Source organism: Chiloscyllium punctatum, chromosome 10 (assembly GCF_047496795.1).
Source record: "Chiloscyllium punctatum isolate Juve2018m chromosome 10, sChiPun1.3, whole genome shotgun sequence".
Taxonomy (NCBI): domain Eukaryota; kingdom Metazoa; phylum Chordata; class Chondrichthyes; order Orectolobiformes; family Hemiscylliidae; genus Chiloscyllium; species Chiloscyllium punctatum.
Window position 1 is genome coordinate 121,378,751 of NC_092748.1, and position 17,605 is coordinate 121,396,355.

General features: G+C 48.4%; 1 protein-coding gene across 1 annotated transcript; it reads right to left on the bottom strand.

Moving 5' to 3' along the window:
• Window positions 1–886: 886 nt before the first annotated feature.
• On the bottom strand, window positions 887–16,958 carry LOC140481830 (rac GTPase-activating protein 1-like). The gene is made up of 9 exons (XM_072578357.1): window positions 16,853–16,958; window positions 14,341–14,480; window positions 12,712–12,876; window positions 11,905–12,000; window positions 11,319–11,517; window positions 7,598–7,700; window positions 6,909–7,041; window positions 2,401–2,494; window positions 887–981 (listed from the first exon to the last, which is right to left on the bottom strand). The coding sequence occupies exons 1-9, from the start codon at window positions 16,956–16,958 to the stop codon at window positions 887–889; spliced, it is 1,131 nt and encodes a 376-aa protein (XP_072434458.1).
• Window positions 16,959–17,605: the final 647 nt, after the last annotated feature.

The following is a 17,605-nucleotide window of genomic DNA, read 5'->3' on the forward strand; positions in this document are numbered from 1 at the left end:
CAACTCTATAAAAGGAGAGTAGCAGCTATATCTGGGGTCTTCTAGGACTATGGTGACTTTACCTTAATAGTCACATATTCAAAAGAAACTCAAAACAGACAGCAAGGGGAAGGTTTAGAGAGAGTCAGGAAAGAGCAAACAAATGGAACTAAACTTTACTTCATTTGAAAACTTTGGATTCACTGACTGGATCAGTTAGTCCCCTATTTGCCCTTGAGATGGGTAGAACCCTTCCCTCATGGCTGTCCTCACTCTTTAACAGGAGCAGAGTTGGCCATTCAGCCCCTTGCATGTATTCTATCAGGTCAGGTGCAGCCTGGATTATGTCAGCTAAAGCTCCAGTACAGAACCACACCAAATTTAGATTTGAACCATCAGTGACCAATGTTTCAAGTTTAATTGACTGTGCTGTCCTACAGGAATGGCATTTTGAAAAGGAGACAGGCGAGCTATTGATCAATGCAATCATTTTATTCCAAAACATTCAGCAGAGTCTCAAAACAGTTACTCCCAGAGCTCTCCATTTACATTAACTTGTTGATTAGAGGACATCAAGGTTAGGTAAGGAATCACTTTCCACCCCCGCCCTCCCCAATCTATTCAGGGAGCACACTGGGGGGGTGGGGTAGGGAGAACTGGTCACCAGCTCAACCTCCCCCCAAAAACAAGGGACAGTCCTGACTGGACGTGGAGAAGAGGGAGGGGTGCAGGGAAGGAGGGGGCATTGTGAACATTCAGCGAAGATTCTGACAAGTTTCTCACTCGCTTCTGGTTTAGCTCACAGTGTTGGTGAAGGGAATATCTTTCCAGAGCTACAACACAAAACAGGAGAGACATTAGCAACACCATCAGCTCCTCCACAGTCCCCACACTCCCCAGCAGGTACTCACATCGCTAGGATCCCAGGGGCCATCCAGCACCCAGGAGATCGATTCATGAGCTCGGCTGCTTCCGGGGAAGTCAACGGTTTAAACAAATGCCCTAACAACAAAAAAAAGGGGAAGGAGGAGGAGTTAGAGGCGGAGATAATTGCCCCAGAGGGAGGAAGACCAGACACCATCCTACACTGTGGGAGCAATGGGAAGATGGACACTGTCTCCTGACTGACATATAGAAAGCGTACGAGAGAAAACAGTCTGTGTGCCAGGGCTGTGTGGAGAGAGCCTGACAGTGTCAAAGGCCAATCCATCAGGAGAAACCTGACCTCTGACTGGTCAGCCCTCTCAGAAATACAGAATGGAGCCCATTTCTTACAGCAGTCTCTGATGTTATGAACCAGATTTATCCTTACAACCAGTTCTAACCGGAGCATTGCTTGTGGGTTCTTATTGTGCACAAGTTGGCTGAGTTCCTATAACTGCACACATTTAAAATTACATTTCCAAAAGCTTCATTGTCTGTTTTCAGTTTTCACAGGGACACGACAGTCACTGGCTGGGTCCCATCCCTAATAGCCCCGAATCATTGATGGGAGTTTCAGTCACCTCTGATGTCAGTTTTGTATTCCACATTAATTATATTTTATCTATATTATGAACTTATGACCCAGAGCATTAGCCTGGCCTCAAACACTTGGCCAGTGACATTTCTGTGACCATCTCCAATCCCTCTGCCAGCAGAGTCTCTGGTGTAAAGCCAGGCCATGGAGACCAGGTTGTGTTGGAGGCATCGACAGCTGATCTTCTCCAAACTCGGAGTGTCTGGAGCCGATCGACCACCAGCTGGTGGAGACAAGATGGCTGGACTCCCCTTAACTGTTCTGATCAGTTAGTACATGTTAACATTCAAGACATTGCCTGAGGGTAGCCCTTCCCATCAGATCTGCACCATGTTGGTCATCTTGTGGATACCAATGAGGCTTCAATCCTGCTCAAATCATGCAGTGAAGTGCAGTTCCTTCAACAGAGCCCTGTATTCCCCACACACTGGGGAAGGCATCTTCTCCCACCCTGTTCCAAGCTTCCAGCTCAGCACTGTCTCCTTGACTTGTCCGACCTGCCTATCTCCTTTTCCACCTATCCACTCCACCCTCCTCCCTTGACCTATCACCTTCATCCCCTCCCCCACTCACCCATTGTACTCTATGCTACTCTCTCCCCACCCCCACCCTCCTCTAGCTTATCTCTCCACGCTTCAGGCTCACTGCCTTTATTCCTGATGAAGGGCTTTTGCCCGAAACGTCGATTTCGAAGCTACTTGGATACTACCTGAACTGCTGTGCTCTTCCAGCACCACTAATCCAGAATCTGGTTTCCAGCATCTGCAGTCATTGTTTTTACCTCTGTTTTTGCCTATAGCACTGGCCTATAGACTGGAGATTGATTCCGGCTCTTCCTCACACAGGGACCTGGGCCTAATACTGAACATTTCCACTGTAATAAACAGAAACTGCATTCTCACCGGTTAAGGTAGGAGCTGGTTCACTGTTGCTGGGTGCCACCGGGACTATCCGGCTCCAGTAATCAGAGGGTAGTGATAGAAGCTGTTCCACCACCTGGGGAAAGAGAATATTAACCAGCAACAGCTTCAATGGAAGGGAGCAGCGGACCCCACGTACAATCATGTCATCAAGATACCTCAGACAGCACCTCCCTCTCGGAAACAAGGCATGAACAGGAGAAAAAAACCCTCTTCTTTTGGGCAGGGACCACAAGGGGCCAAAATAAAAATAAACAAGCAAAATCTAAGAAAAACTAAGCTAAATAAATAAAATATCCTGTGCTGTGTGCCCATTGGGCAGGGACAATACTGGGCTAAAATAAGAGCCCCCTTGACTCTTCTGTGACAGCACCTTTCAAACCCATGACCACCAGCATCTCAGCTTGTGGGGGGGGGTTTACCATCAGTGAGGAGGAAAGCCTTATACTACAACCTGCCTGAAAGTGGCCACACAAGTAGACCACATGGTAGAGGCAGTGTGGGGAAAACTTGCCTTTATTGGTCGGGGAATTGAGTACAAGCTTTATCAGACTTTGGTTAGGCCACACAGTTTTACATTCAATTCTGGTCGTCACATCACAGGAAGGACGGAGAGGCTGCAGAAGAGGTTTCCCAGGATGCTGACAGGGTTAGAGGGCATGAACTAGAAGGAGAGGCTGGAAAAAGGTGTTTTGTCTGGAGCGGTGGAGGCTGAGGGGAGACTTGATAGAAATCTACAAAATTATAAGATGCAGAGAGTGTGTTGATGGTCAGAATCCTCCCCTTGCCCCACGAGTTGAAATCTCTCAAACTAAGGGACATGTATTTAGTCGGGGGTGGCGGTGGGGGGGGTTGTGAAAGGAGATGTGAGGGGCAAGTTTTTAAAGAATTGCTGGTAGAGATCTGGAATGTTCTGCTAAGGGATTATGGTGGAGGCAGATATAATAGGGACATTGAAGGGACTTTTAGATAAACACGTGGATATGTAAGGAATGGGGGGAATACGGACCAAGGGCAGGCAGAAGAGATTAGTTTAATTTGGCGTCAGGTTCAACACAATGTTGTGGGCAGGTCAGCTGGGTAAACAGTGACAAATGGAATTGAATCCTGAAAATTGATGCAATACATTTTTGGGAGAATTAACAAGGTACTGGAATATATGTTGAACAGTAAGGCCCTTGGAACTAGAGGATCAAGGGACCTTGGGTGTGACTGTTCATCAATCCTTGAAGGGGGTAGGAGAGGCAGACAAGGTGCTTATGGGATACTTTATTAGTCACGACATTGATTACAAGAGCAAAGAGAAACGTTTCCTCTTAGTGGAGGGGTCAATAACCAGGGACGACAGCTTTAAAGGAAGAGATTTCAGAATATTTCTCCATCTATTCTCCACCCCCTTCTGTCTGTGGAAACCTCTGCCTGAAATAAAACATGGAGGCAGGAACCTTCAGGACAATCCCCAAAATGCAGACAAGATTCACCAGAATGCTGCCTGGGATTGAAATGTCTCAATGATGAGAGACTGGATAGGCTGGGATTGTTTTCCCTTGAGCAGAGGAGGCTGGGGGGGAATCCAACTGCAGGAGACAATTCTGAGAGGCACAGTGCAGATTGCAAGGACCTACCCTCCCCAAGGCAGATATGTCTAAGACCAGGAGCCACAAGGTTAAGGTGAGGTTAAGCAGTTTAGAGGGTATCGGAGGAAAGATTATTCCACCCAGAGGGTGGTAGAAATATGGAAGGTGCTGCCTGAGGGGATGGTGGGAACGGATACTCAACATTTACAAACTCATCTAGACACTGCTTAAAACCCCAAGGCACAGCTATGGACCAGGTTCAAGAAAATGGGATTGGTGTAGTTTGATGTGGGTCAGTGTAGACATGGTGGGCTGAAGGGTCTGTTTCTATGCTGTATGACAGACACGTTTTAGTTGTATTTAGTGGAATAACTGAAACAGTGGAACATGCAAGGGTACAAGACAAGTGCAGGAAAATTGGATCAAAACAATAGATGCTTAATGACTGTTGTGGACACAGTGGCCTGAAGGGCTTTTCCACACATTAAAGAAAAGCCAACTTAAAGGACAAGGGCAGCAGATCCATGGGAACACCACCCCCTGTGAGTTCCTGTCCAAGCCCCTCCCCATCCTGACTCAGAAATATATCGCCGTTCCTTCAGTGTCACTGGGTCAGAATCCTGGAATTCCCTCCCTAAGGGCATTGTGGGTCTACCCACAGCACATGGACTGCAGCGGGTCAAGAAGGCAGCTCACCCCCACCTCCTCAAGGGGGGCAACTAGGGACGGGGAATAAATACTGACCCAGCCGGTGACAAAATTTGAAAAAAAACAAAAAACAAAAATAAAAATCGGGAACCAATTTCGACTGGAATGGCAGAGCAGAGAGGAGAGTGACCAAAAGGGAGTATGGACCATACACCCAATACAGAGCTGCCTTTAGCAAGGGGTTTGAATACAGTATATAGAGATAGTAATGGTTCAGATACAGTGAATTAGAGTAATGCTCCCTCCAGTGTTCAGATCTTATTCTGCACCAAATGTACTTGTTGCTACCATCATCTCAGGGCAGCTAATTTAAATTTAAAAGGGTCTGTTTCCTGGTGTCCCCCCCCCCCCCGGAGATTAGTTTCTAAAATCAATCCCATCAGCCCTCAATCATTTTAAGCCATAAATCATTCTGCCACGTCTTCACATCAATTGCTCCAACTCTTGTTCTCGCTCAATCCTGGTCCAGTTTGGCTGCTAGATTATGGAGCAATATGTCCTTAACCCCTCATTCCCTGGTTTGATCCAGAGGCCAAGTCAACTTGCTGCCAAATCCCAGCTAGCAGACACTAAAGGTCTACATAGGATTTTATATTTTCATGTTTACAAAGTGCAGGTTTTGCTCTCAGCCATCTGCAACAGGGTAAAATCTACAGGGAGAACTGTCTTCATTAGGTTGTTTGAAGAAAAGTAGAATTCTCTTCCCAGAAAGAGGTGAAGTCCACATCATTGAGGATATTGGAGGTGGACTTTAACAGATTTTTGATCAAAGTAAAGGGATCCAAAATAGACTCAGTGACAGGAGACAGAGGGTGGTGGTACAAGGTGGGATTTGTGACTGGAGCCTGGGGTGCAGTGGTGTACCACAGGGAAACTTAGTCAATGATCTTCAGTAATGATGGAGATGAGAATGTAGTTTGAAAGATTGGGCGGGGGGGTGATTGTCTGAGGGAGGTGAGAGGTTACAGGAGGGTGTAAACGCATTGGTCAGATGGAACTGAACCCTGATAGATGTGATGGGATGCACTTTGGATAAAGAAACAAAACTAGGGAGTACTCAAATGATTGGAGGACACGAGGAAGCTCAGAGGAACCTTAGGGAGTTTGTCGACAGATCCGTGAAGGTAGCAGGACAGAGCAATAGGGTGGGTACGGTGGCAGATAGGACACTTGTCTTTATCAGTCGATGCATCGATTCCAAGAGCAGGGGGTGATGTTGGAGCTGGACAGGACTTTGGTTAGACCACAGCTGGAGGACTGTGTGTAGTTCTGGTCCCCACACAATGGGAAGGATGGGATTGTACAGGAGGGGGTGCAGAGGGAGATTCACCAGGATGGTGTCTGGGATGGAGCATTTCAGCAATGGAGAGAGGCTGGATAAACTCGGAGTGTTGTCTTTAAAGCAGAGAAGGTTGGGGGTTGGAGGGGGGGTTGGAGGGGGAGTGACCTCAGGTGTAGAAGCTTGTGAGGGGTGTGGATAGGAAGCAGCTGTTCCCCTAGGTTGAAGGGTCAATCACGGGGGCAGGGGTGTATCATTTTAAAGTGAAAGGCAGAATGTTGAGGGGATTGGAGGAAATGGATTTCATGTAGAGGGTGGGGTGGGGTGGGGTGGGGGTCTGGGAATGCATCGTCTGGAGGATCATCGAGGTAGGATACCTCAATCTTCCAAAAAAAAGGATGGCATTTGAAGTGCTCATCCATTCAAGGCTAGGGCCTAGTGTGAAGAGATTTTGTTGGTGTCGACTCCATGGTCTAAAAGGGCCCCTGCTGTACGGTATAACTCAATGGTGTGTGTACTGGAACCAGGGTCAGAGATCAGTGACTCTGCAGCTGTTCTGATGGGCTAGCAATCTGAAATGGCCAGCTAGTGTTACCTGCTGTAACATCCCACTCAGTGAGGAGGGGGGAGTGTCCCATCTAAACACAGGCAGCTCCTGTCACTGGGGTCAGAGCTCAAAGCAAAACATGGCTGGATTTTGATGGATGTCAGTGGGCCTAATGAGAGCGCTCCTTGAAAGGGGTGAGATGATTGGCTGAATGGCCTTCAGGTGGTATCATTCCACAGCACCCTTCAGCAAAGGCAAGCTCAGCTGAACCTTGGATGGAGCAATCTGAAACCTGGAAATATTCCTCACAATGTGAAGACAAAAGCACTGTCCAGCCTCCAGGAGACACACAGAGACAGAGACACACAGAGAGACTGACCTTTGGCTGCCGTTTGGTGTCCTCAAAGACCTCCAGAGGGTTGGGGTTAGGATTGGAGTGACCCACGATGGTTGGGCCAAACACTCTGGCCAGGTTCTGTTTGTCCATTTTACATCCTGGACTCTCCATCACCCTGACAGGAGACAGACTGGTCAACAAGTCAATACCCCACTTCCACCACCCCCACCACCTCCCTTCCCCACAGCATGAGCAGCTCCTGGCAGCTGTGGGGTCAGAGCCCGGGCCCTGATTGGGGCCTTGCCACCCAACCACAGCCAGTGTGCTGTCAGCTCAGGGGCAGGGTGGTTGGAGAAGTCAGGCCATGGAGTCTCCATGTTTGGATGTCAGTATTAAAGAGCCCTCACTGCATCCCTCGGCAAACCAATCCAAGTGATCATTCATTTTAAAGTTGCTTCATTGGGATCTTGCTGTGCACTTCTTAGCTCAGATGCTGGGGGAAGGGGGTGGATGGAAGGAAGGAAGGAAGGAAGGGGAAGAAAGGAAGGAAGGAAGGAAGGAAGGAAGGGGAAGAAAGGAAATAAGGGGGGGGGGAAGAAAAGGAAAGGGGAAAAAAGGGGTGGGGGGGCAGACAGTGAAGGAGAAGGACCCATGTGTGGACCCCAAACAGAATTGGAGTTTTAACAGGGAGACAGAGGTTGCCGGGCAGTTTCTGATCAGAGGGTCCTTACCTCTGTAGGTGGACCATGAGAAAGGCCAGTGTATCACGGTTAGCTGGGGGTAGGCTGCTGACAGCTCGACACAACTCCCTGCTGCTCTGCTCATCTGGGAGATCTACAGGAGACGCGAGGGGGTGGGGGGGGGGGGGGGGGGAAGAAAGAGACATGGAAAGGGGGGTGGGAGTGCGCAGAATGAAGCATCAGTGAGCAGGTAGATGGTAGGGTAGGGAGCTGCTGCCAAATGCACACAGACTGCTGTGAGATTACAGAAACTCATTCACAAAAACAATGACACCCACACCACACAATATACAACCACTTAAGGACAAAAGGGTAACTAGGGAGAGAATAGGGCCCCTCAAAGATCAGCAAGGCGGCCTTTGTGTGGAGCCACAGAAAATGGGGGAAGATACTAAATGAGTATTTTGCATCAGTATTTACTGTGGAAAAGGATATGGAAGATACAGACTGTAGGGAAATAGACGGGGACACCTTGCAAAATGTCCAGATTACAGGAGGAAGTGCTGGATGTCTTGAAACGGGTAAAGGTGGATAAATCACCAGGACCTGATCAGGTGTACCCGAGAACTCTGTGGGAAGCTAGAAAAGCGATTGCTGGGTCTCTTGCTGAGATATTTGTATCATCGATAGTCACAGGTAAGGTGCCGGAAGACTGGAGGTTGGCAAACGTGGTGCCACTGTTTAAGAAGGGCGGCAAGGACAAGCCAGGGAACTATAGACCGGTGAGCCTGACCTTGGTGGTGGACAAGTTGTTGGAGGGAATCCTGAGGGACAGGATGTACATGTATTTGGAAAGGCAAGGACTGATTCGGGATAATCAACATGGCTGTGTGTGTGGGAAATCATGTCTCACAAACTTGATTGTTACTTCATCAAAAAACTCAGAGGATTGATGAGGGCAGAGCAGAAGATGTGATCTATATGGTCTTCAGTAAGGCGTTCGACAAGGTTCCCCATGGGAGACTGGTTAGCAAGGTTAGATCTCATGGAATACAGGGAGAACTAGCCATTTGGATACAGAACTGGCTCAAAGGTAGAGTACAGAGGGTGGTGGTGGAGGGTTGTTTTTCAGACTGGAGACCTGTGACCAGTGGAGTGCCACAAGGATCGGTGCTGGGCCCTCTACTTTTTGTCATTTACATAAATGATTTGTATGTGAGCATAAGAGGTACAGTTAGTAAGTTTGCAGATGACACCAAAATTGGAGGTGTAGTGGACAGCGAAGAAGGTTACCTCAGATTACAACAGGATCTGGACCAGATGGGCCAATGGGCTGAGAAGTGGCAGATGGAGTTTAATTCAGATAAATGTGAGGTGCTGCATTTTGGGAAAGCAAATCTTAGCAGGACTTATACACTTAATGGTAAGGTCCTAGGGAGTGTTGGTGAACAAAGAGACCTTGGAGTGCAGGTTCATAGCTCCTTGAAAGTAGAGCTGCAGGTAGATAGGATAGTGAAGGCGGCGTTTGGCACACTTTCCTTTATTGGTCAGAGTATTGAGTACAGGAGTTGGGAGGTCATGTTGCAGCTGTACAGGATATTGGTTAGGCCACTGTTGGAATATTGCATGCAATTCTGGTCTTCCTATCGGAAAGATGTTGTGAAACTTGAAAGGGTTCAGAAAAGATTTACAAGGTTGTTGCCAGGGTTGGAGGATCTGAGCTACAGGGAGAGGCTGAACAAGCTGGGGCTGTTTTCCCTGGAGCGGAGGCTGAGGGGTGACCTTATAAAGGTTTACAAAATTATGAGGAGCATAGATAGGATAAATAGGCAAAGTCTTTTCCCTGGTGTCGGGGAGTCCAGAACTAGAGGGCATAGGTTTAGGGTAAGAGGGGAACGATATAAAAGAGACCTAAGGGGCAACTATTTCACACAGAGGGTGGTACGTGTATGGAATGAGCTGCCAGAGGATGGGGTGGAGGCTGGCACAATTACAACATTTAAGAGGCATTTGGATGGGTATATGAATAGGAAGGGTTTGGAGGGATATGGGCCGGGTGCTGGCAGGTGGGACTAGATTGGGTTGGGATATTTGGTCGACATGGACGGGTTGGACCGAAGGGTCTGTTTCCATGCTGGACATCTCTATGACACTAAAATCAATCAAATCACTCTCTAAGGGTCACTAGACCCGAAACATTAATGCTGATCTCTCTTCACAGACTTACTGAGCTTTTCCAGCAATTTCAGTTGTTTGATTTATAGCATCCAGTTTTTAAAAAAATGTTTTTACCTAAATGGTGACATTTGGAAAAAGCTGCATTGTGTTGGTCCCTAGTTGGCCTGAGGCCATTTACAATGAATGACATTGTAGTAAAACTGGAAGCACTCTCTCTGGGGGCTAACAGCCTGGTACGGTAACTGCTCTGCCCAGGACTGTCAGAAACTACAGAAGGTGGTGTGGACAGCCCAGACCATCACGGAATCCACCCTCCCATCCACAGACTCCATTTACATGGCTTCCTGCCGTGGAAGGGCTGCTAACATCATCCAGGACCCCTCCCACCCCGGGAATGCTCTCCAACCACCTCATCTGTCAGGCAGAAGGTACAGAAGCCTGAAGACGCACCAGCAGATTCAGGAACAGCTTCTTCCTGGGTGTTATTAGACTGAAGAAGGGACTCGCTATTTTCAAATAACGTTGATCTTGTTTTGTGCATCAGTGTAGGCGTAATCTGTATTCCTTGCTAAGCACCCTATGATCTGTATGTTCTTGATTACTAGGATCTGCCTGTACTGCTCACAAAACAAAAACAAGCTTTTCACTGTATTTGGGGACAACTATAAATCAAATCAATATTTGGGAACACGACTATAATCAATCAAATCAGAATGCAAAAAAAATCAAAAATCAGAGATTAGGACTGGTCAGTACAGCAGGTCTCCTTCCTTAAAAAGTGAATCCATTTTGGGTTCAAGTATGAAATTTTTAATTCATTCATGGGGTGGGTAAGTATTTTATTGCTGGTCTCAAATTACCAAAGCAGTTTGAGCTTGGCAATTAACCGTCAATCATGAGCTAGTACATTCTCCGGGATAATGCTTCAGCCGATCAGTTCAGTACCAAACAAAATCAAAATGCTTACAACAGTAGGTTCTCTTTAACTTTGTATTCTTGATGACTGCAAGATAAAAGACCATTTTTTTTTGTTTTAACCACGCTCAGGTCAAATACTGAGCAGTCATTTCAGAAAAATGAATACAGACTAGCAAAACCAAGACCAGACCCCAACAAATCTCTCCTGGGCAATATGGAGTTCACAAAACATCCTAAAGAACAGCACCACACAGTGTGCAAACCACGCCCTGACCAATCACAGCAGTCCATAGCCCACGGGGGAAAATGGGGGAAGGGAAGGGGCAAGACCTTAAAAGGGATTGGGGCAAAACATAACACAGGAAGGGGATCCCAGAGGGAGGTCCAGATGGAAACGTCTGTCCCCACCCTGAACAGGGTGACACTGGTGACAGGGCTCAGCCAGGTGGGAAATGGCCCCAAGAGGGGCCTGTCCTGGTCTTAAACCTTCAGGCCACAACCTCCCCATCCTCCCACTACCAAGACCCCACAAACCAGAAACTCCCATTGGGGGATTTTCCAATGTCCCCGACCTAATAAAATCCATTCATTCCAGCCCTAACCCCCAGAATTTTCTGAGGACAAGTAGTCAGGAGCTGGAGCCGCTGGAAAGCTCTGGAAGGTGGAATAAGCCTACCTGACAGTGCCATGAAGGTTGGGTGCAGTTTGAACGTCACCAGAGGCTCCTTCAGTTTTCGGAGGAAGTCTTTCAATAGCCCACACACCACATGGATGTTGGAGACTCGGCTGAGTAAAGGGAGACCCTTCCCTCGCACGTAACACTGCTTCAGCTCCCTGACCAGCCGCTCACCACCAGGTACCCGGTAAATGCCAGGCTGAGGAGGTTGGGTGGGGGAAGGGTGAAACAAAAAGGAGTTAGAATAACAGCCACACCCCACACCAGTCTCTCACACTGCCCCTCAACTCTCAACCAATTCAGACAGCACCTCAGGCTTGCTGTCTGCTTGATATGGACAGTGCTTATGCACTGCAATAGGTCTCTCCGAGCAATCCCCCCCCACCCCACCTCTCAGTTAATACCCCTCCCACTGGTAAAAACAGAGCCCCCCCCCAATCCATTGATTAGGCTCCAGACTGTAACAGGTACACCTGGCAGTGAGTTATTCTAGATACAAACCCTCCCCAATTAGACCGCAGATTTTGGGATGGTGGTTAACCCAGACAGATCTTGTTGCTCTCATTTTCAGAGAAACGTTACTCACTTCCTGAAGTCCCCGCTGTTCAATTTCATTGACACAGTGGACAACAAGAGACGGGATCATGGGAACAGTCTGGGGGGCAAAATCTCCAACAGCTCCCTGAAAAACAAAACCACTGGATTAGTGATCAGAAACCAATTGGTCAGGAATGTTACTGGATCCCTGGAGCATCCACGGTCTACAAACCCCCCCACAAAGGCATTACTGAAGCTGATGGGATTCAAATCAATGGCCCCAGAACATGAGCTTGGGGTTCTGGAATGGCCATCCAGGGACTTCACCATGTCACTGCCATACCCATCCTGTGTTGAATGGTCATGTGTATTTGAAAAGTCAGAGCTCAGGTACACCCACGGAAACATTGGGTTGAATAGCTGACTGCTGTTTCAAGTCTGCTTCACCATTCAATCCATTCACAACTGAACATCCCACTCAGTCCCATTCCCAGACCAGCCCCTGCTGTCTTTCCTTCCTTTAGCTCCAAGAACGATATCCAACTCCTGTACCCTAAAGTATGGTAGAGTTTGGCATTGACTGGTTTTTGGGAGCGTTTGTTTTTAAAATCACTGCACAAATTGGTGGCCATGCCTGAATGACGAGCTGGTGAATTGTCTCCAATATTCCTTCCCTCTCCAATATTCTCAAGATCAGCTTCTCTCTTCTTGAGAATCTCCTCATTGGAGGGTCAATGTTTGGCAGTTAGTGTTTGCAGGGAGTTATTTCATTGTGAAACCCACAGACACAAAGTGGGGGGGGGGGGGGGGGGGGGGGGAAAGAGTGGGGTTTGAAACCTCTGCCTGATGGTCATACCTCACCGTTTTTGACGGAGATTGTGGTGAAGTTGGGTGAACAAATGGCAGGGCACCGCTCCTTACAGCTCGAGTGGGCAACAATGCTGCAGCTACGGCACTTCAGAGCCACTCTCCCAAACCGGATCCGTTTCCCACAGGGAACACAGGTCTCCGGCATGATGATCTGGGGAAGGAGAGAGAAACAATTACTTCCAATTGCTCAGGATACCATTCACCGTCAAAGACTAAACTCTAATGAATACAATCCCAGGATCCTCAGCCAATCATCATAGGTTAGGCCAGCCATTCCAGGGATCATCCGTGAGAATCTCTGCTGGACATGCTCCAGTGCCAGTAAGTACTTCCTGAGGTGGGGGCCCAAAACTGGACACTATTCTAAATGGGGCCTAGCCAGAGCTTTATAAAGTCTCAGAAGCACGTTGCTGCTTTTACATTCCAACCTTCTTGAGATAAACGACATTACATTTATTTTCTTAACCACAGACTCAACCTTGATATTTACCTTTAGAGAATCCTGGACTAGAACTCCCAGATCCCTTTGTACTTTGGCTTTAGGAATTCTCACCATTTATAAAATGGTTCATGCCTGTATTCTTTTTCCAAAGTGCAAGACCTCGCACTTGCTCACTTTGAATTTCATCAGCCATTTCTTGGACCATGGCAGCAGATCCATGGGAACACCACCCCCTGCAAGTTCCCCTCCAAGCCCCTCACAATCCTGACTTGGAAATATATCACCGTTCCTTCAGTGTCACTGGGTCAGAATCCTGGAATTCCCTCCCTGAGGACATTGTGGGTCTACCCACAGCACATGGACTGCAGCGGGTCAAGAAGGCAGCTCACCCCCACCTTCTCAAGGTTGGGGCAGTGGCTCAGTGGTTAGCACTGCTGCCTCACAGCACCAGGAACCTGGGCTCAATACCACCTTTGAGAGACTGTGTGGAGTTTGCACATTTTCCCTGTGTCTGCGTGGGTTTGCTCCAGTTTCCCCTCAGTCAAAAGATATGCGGGTTACACAGATAGTGTAGGATGCTGGGACTGAGTGGGACAATGTTCTGAAGGTTGGTGCAGGCTCAATGGGCTGAATGGCCTGTTTCTACACTGTTGGGAATCTGATTAGGGATGGATAATACATACTGGCCAGCCAGCAAAATCCATATCACACAAGTGAATAAAAACCTGGGTGGATGGGGGGCTGGGGGAGGAGGAAAAGGAAAAGAAAAAGAATTTTTTTTTCCCCACCCAGATGGTGGTGGGTGCCTGGAGGTCACTGCTTTAGTCAAGAACTCCAGAAAACATTTAAACAATACTTGGATACTTGCTGGTGTTGTCAGCACCTACAGCTGAAAGGGTTAGATTAACGTAATCAGGTTTTTGGTCGATTAGGGATGGTCACAGTGGGCTGAATGGCCTCTGTCTGCATTGTAAATGTGCCCATTCTATTTTAATCAAACTAGTTTGTAATTCCAGACATTAAGAATGGAATTTAATCTCCAGCTGCTGCTGTAATGGGATTTGAACCCTTCTCCCGAGAGCATTCGCTGAAGCCTCTGGATGACTGATGCCCCCCGCCCCCCCCCCCCCCCCCCCCCCCCACCACCAAAAGCCCCCATTTCCCTGCAGTTACCGTTTTGGAGATGAAGGTGTGCGGCCTGCTCTTGGGGGCACTCGCTGGCGTTGAGAATGGGTCAGGAGATGGTGCTGCTGGACCTGGGGCAGTCACCAGCTGGTGCCCACTCCCCACAGTATGGTCCTCTGGGATCTGCTCTGTAAGAGAGGAAACAGTCACTCCACAGAGCTTCCCTTAACCCTCACATCTCCCCAATATCGGAGCATGTGCCACAAACCCACTTCATTCACTTTGGTGTGGGGGCCTTATTCCCCTCAGAAAGGATTGGGGCTCAGTTTCCAGGTGAAGCTGTCTGTGTTCAGTCAGGTCAGAGACATTAACCTCCACAGAGTGTTACTGGAGCAGAGAGAATTAGGGGTCGTGTACAGGCGAGAGTCAGCCCAGAATTACAAGAGGGAAATCATGCTTCACAAATCAATGACAGTTCAAAGATGTAACAGACTTGATAGAGGGGATCCAATGGATTACATCCATCGTCAAAATCTTTCTGAAAGTCCAAAGTTCCAAGTAACAGATTCTTGTGTAAAATTAAAGGACGTGCGATTGGAGGGTAATGTATCGAGGTAGATGGAAAACCAGTTGGCAGACGGGCGACATTGTAGGGATAAAACAGGTCAGTTTCCAAATGGCAGGTAATGATTATCAGAGTCCCACAGGGATCAGTAAACAGAGGGGAATGTGGTAAAAACAATGACTGCAGATGCTGGAAACCAGATTCTGGATTAGTGGTGCGGGAAGAGCACAGCAGTTCAGGCAGCATCCAACGAGCAGCGAAATCGACGTTTCAGGCAAAAGCCCTTCATCAGGAATAAAGGCAGTGAGCCTGAAGGGTGGAGAGATAAGCTAGAGGAGGGTGGGGGTGGGGAGAGAGTAGCATAGAGTACAATGGGTGAGTGGGGGAGGGGATGAAGGTGATAGGTCAAGGAGGAGAGGGTGGAGTGGATAGGTGGAAAAGGAGATAGGCAGGTCGGACAAGTCCGGACAAGTCATGGGGACAGTTACTGAGCTGGAAGTTTGAAACTAGGATGAGGTGGGGGAAGGGGAAATGAGGAAGCTGTTGAAGTCCACATTGATGCCCTGGGGTTGAAGTGTTCCGAGGCGGAAGATGAGGCGTTCTTCCTCCAGGCGTCTGGTGGTGAGGGAGCGGCGGTGAAGGAGGCCCAGGACCTCCATGTCCTCGACAGAGTGGGAGGGGGAGTTGAAATGTTGGGCCACGGGGCGGTTTGGTTGATTGGTGCGGGTGTCCCGGAGATGTTCCCTAAAGCGCTCTGCTAGGAGGCGCCCAGTCTCCCCAATGTAGAGGAGACCACATTGGGAGCAACGGATACAATAAATGATATTGGTGGATGTGCAGGTGAAACTTTGATGGATGTGGAAGGCTCCTTTAGGGCCTTGGATAGAGGTGAGGGAGGAGGTGTGGGTGCAGGTTTTACAGTTCCTGCAGTGGCAGGGGAAAGTGGCAGAATGGGAGGGTAGGTCGTAGGGGGGGTGTGGACCTGACCAGGTAGTCACGGAGGGAACGGTCTTTGCGGAAGGCGGAAAGGGGTGGGGAGGGAAATATATCCCTGGTGGTGGGGTCTTTTTGGAGGTGGCGGAAATGTCGGTGGATGATTTGGTTTATGCGAAGGTTGGTAGGGTGGAAGGTGAGCACCAGGGGCATTCTGTCCTTGTTATGGTTGGAGGGGTGGGGTCTGAGGGCGGAGGTGCGGGATGTAGTCAAGATGCGTTGGAGGGCATCTTTAACCACGTGGGAAGGGAAATTGCAGTCTCTAAATGACGAGATGAGGGGAATGTGTCACAGGATCTCAGTGTCCTTGTATACCAGAGACTGAAGGTAAGCACCCAAGTACAGCAGGCAGAGAGGAAGGAAAACTGTATGTTGTCCTTCATAGGGAGACAATTTGAGTACATTGTCAGGGACATCTGGCTGCAATCAGACAGGGCCTTGGTCAGGCCACACCTGGAATACTGTGTAGAGTTATGTCCTCCTTACTGGGGGTGGTGGGGGTGGGGGAGAAAGGGGTGGGGGGGGAAAGAGAGAGAGGGAGGAAGGGGGGTGGGGGTGGAGAATGGCCTGGCTGTGGAGGGTGTACAGTGAAGGTTTACCAGACTGTGTCCTGAGATGGTGGAGCTGAAGGAGAGGAGATGGAGTTGGTTGGGTTTGTATTCAGTGGAGGTTTGGAGAATGTGGAAGGTGTAATTTCATAGACATCTATAAAATTCTATTTAGGGTAGACAGAGTAAATGTGGGAAGAATGTTCCCAGTCAATGGGGAGTCCAGAACCCAGGATCATTCAGATGTGAACATGGAAGAGGGGTTTAACACAGAGACAGAGGCTGGAGAGTGAGGGGGAGATTTGTGATGGGGCTGGAGAAGTATGCCATGCAGGAGTTTGGAAAAGTGTGCTGATATTTGGAGGAATCGCTGGACCAGATGCTGGTGAAAGGAGAAATCAAAATGAAATGATTGTGGTTCCCAGAATCCCTTCATCTCCCTTATGTCACAGACCTTCCAACAGGAGGCGCCGTCTGTTCCAGTCTGCATGGCTGTGACAAGCCAATCCCCTTGGGGAGTCACGATGAAACTTCCCCTCACTTCCTGCTTTACCATCCATTGTATCACTGCCCTGGACGGTGCCGGGGGGGGGGGGGGGGGGACGAAGAAAAAAGGCTGCATTCATATAGTACCTTTCAAAATACTTCACAAGTATAGTCACAAGAGAGAGGACACAAACTAGTGACACTGAAATTGTTTAGTCTAGAATGCTGTCAAGGCTGGGTCAGTAGATACATTCAAAGGCGGAGAGATTTTAGTCAGTCAGGTGGGTAAGGGCTAAAATCGGGAAAAGGAAGGAAAGTGGAAAGGAGGATTCACATCAGCTGTGATCTCAGTCAATGGCAGAGTAGGCTCGATGGGCTGAATGGCCTACATCTACTCCCAGTAACTTCCAAAAGCCCAGAGATAGTGACCAGTGATTCCAATTGAAATGGCAGATATTTTGGTAAGTCACATGTTTCTGCTGCTGCTTGGTTTTAACAATAAGGCCAGAGAGTTACAAACATTCAACTCTGTTCAAAGATCATGTAACAGTTACATCCAGCAATGAAAAGGTCACTCCATTTAATCTTAGGAGTGGGAAAACTTCGAGAAACACTAAACTTGGACAAAACCACAACTTGCTTGGACCACAGCCAATTAATACATACACACCCACGGAGTCAGAGCTGGACGGCACGGAAACAGATCATTCAGCCCAACGCT

Bases quoted from the DNA above. Each gene is read 5' to 3' on its own strand.
- LOC140481830 (XM_072578357.1), bottom strand. From the start codon at position 16,958: ATGGATGGTAAAGCAGGAAGTGAGGGGAAGTTTCATCGTGACTCCCCA. The intron at 14,481-16,852 runs GTCTGTGACATA...CCTCTCTTACAG, and splicing joins ACGGCGCCTCCTGTTGGAAG to AGCAGATCCCAGAGGACCAT. The intron at 7,042-7,597 runs GTAAGGACCCTC...GTCTCCTGTCAG, and splicing joins CTCATGGTCCACCTACAGAG to GGTGATGGAGAGTCCAGGAT.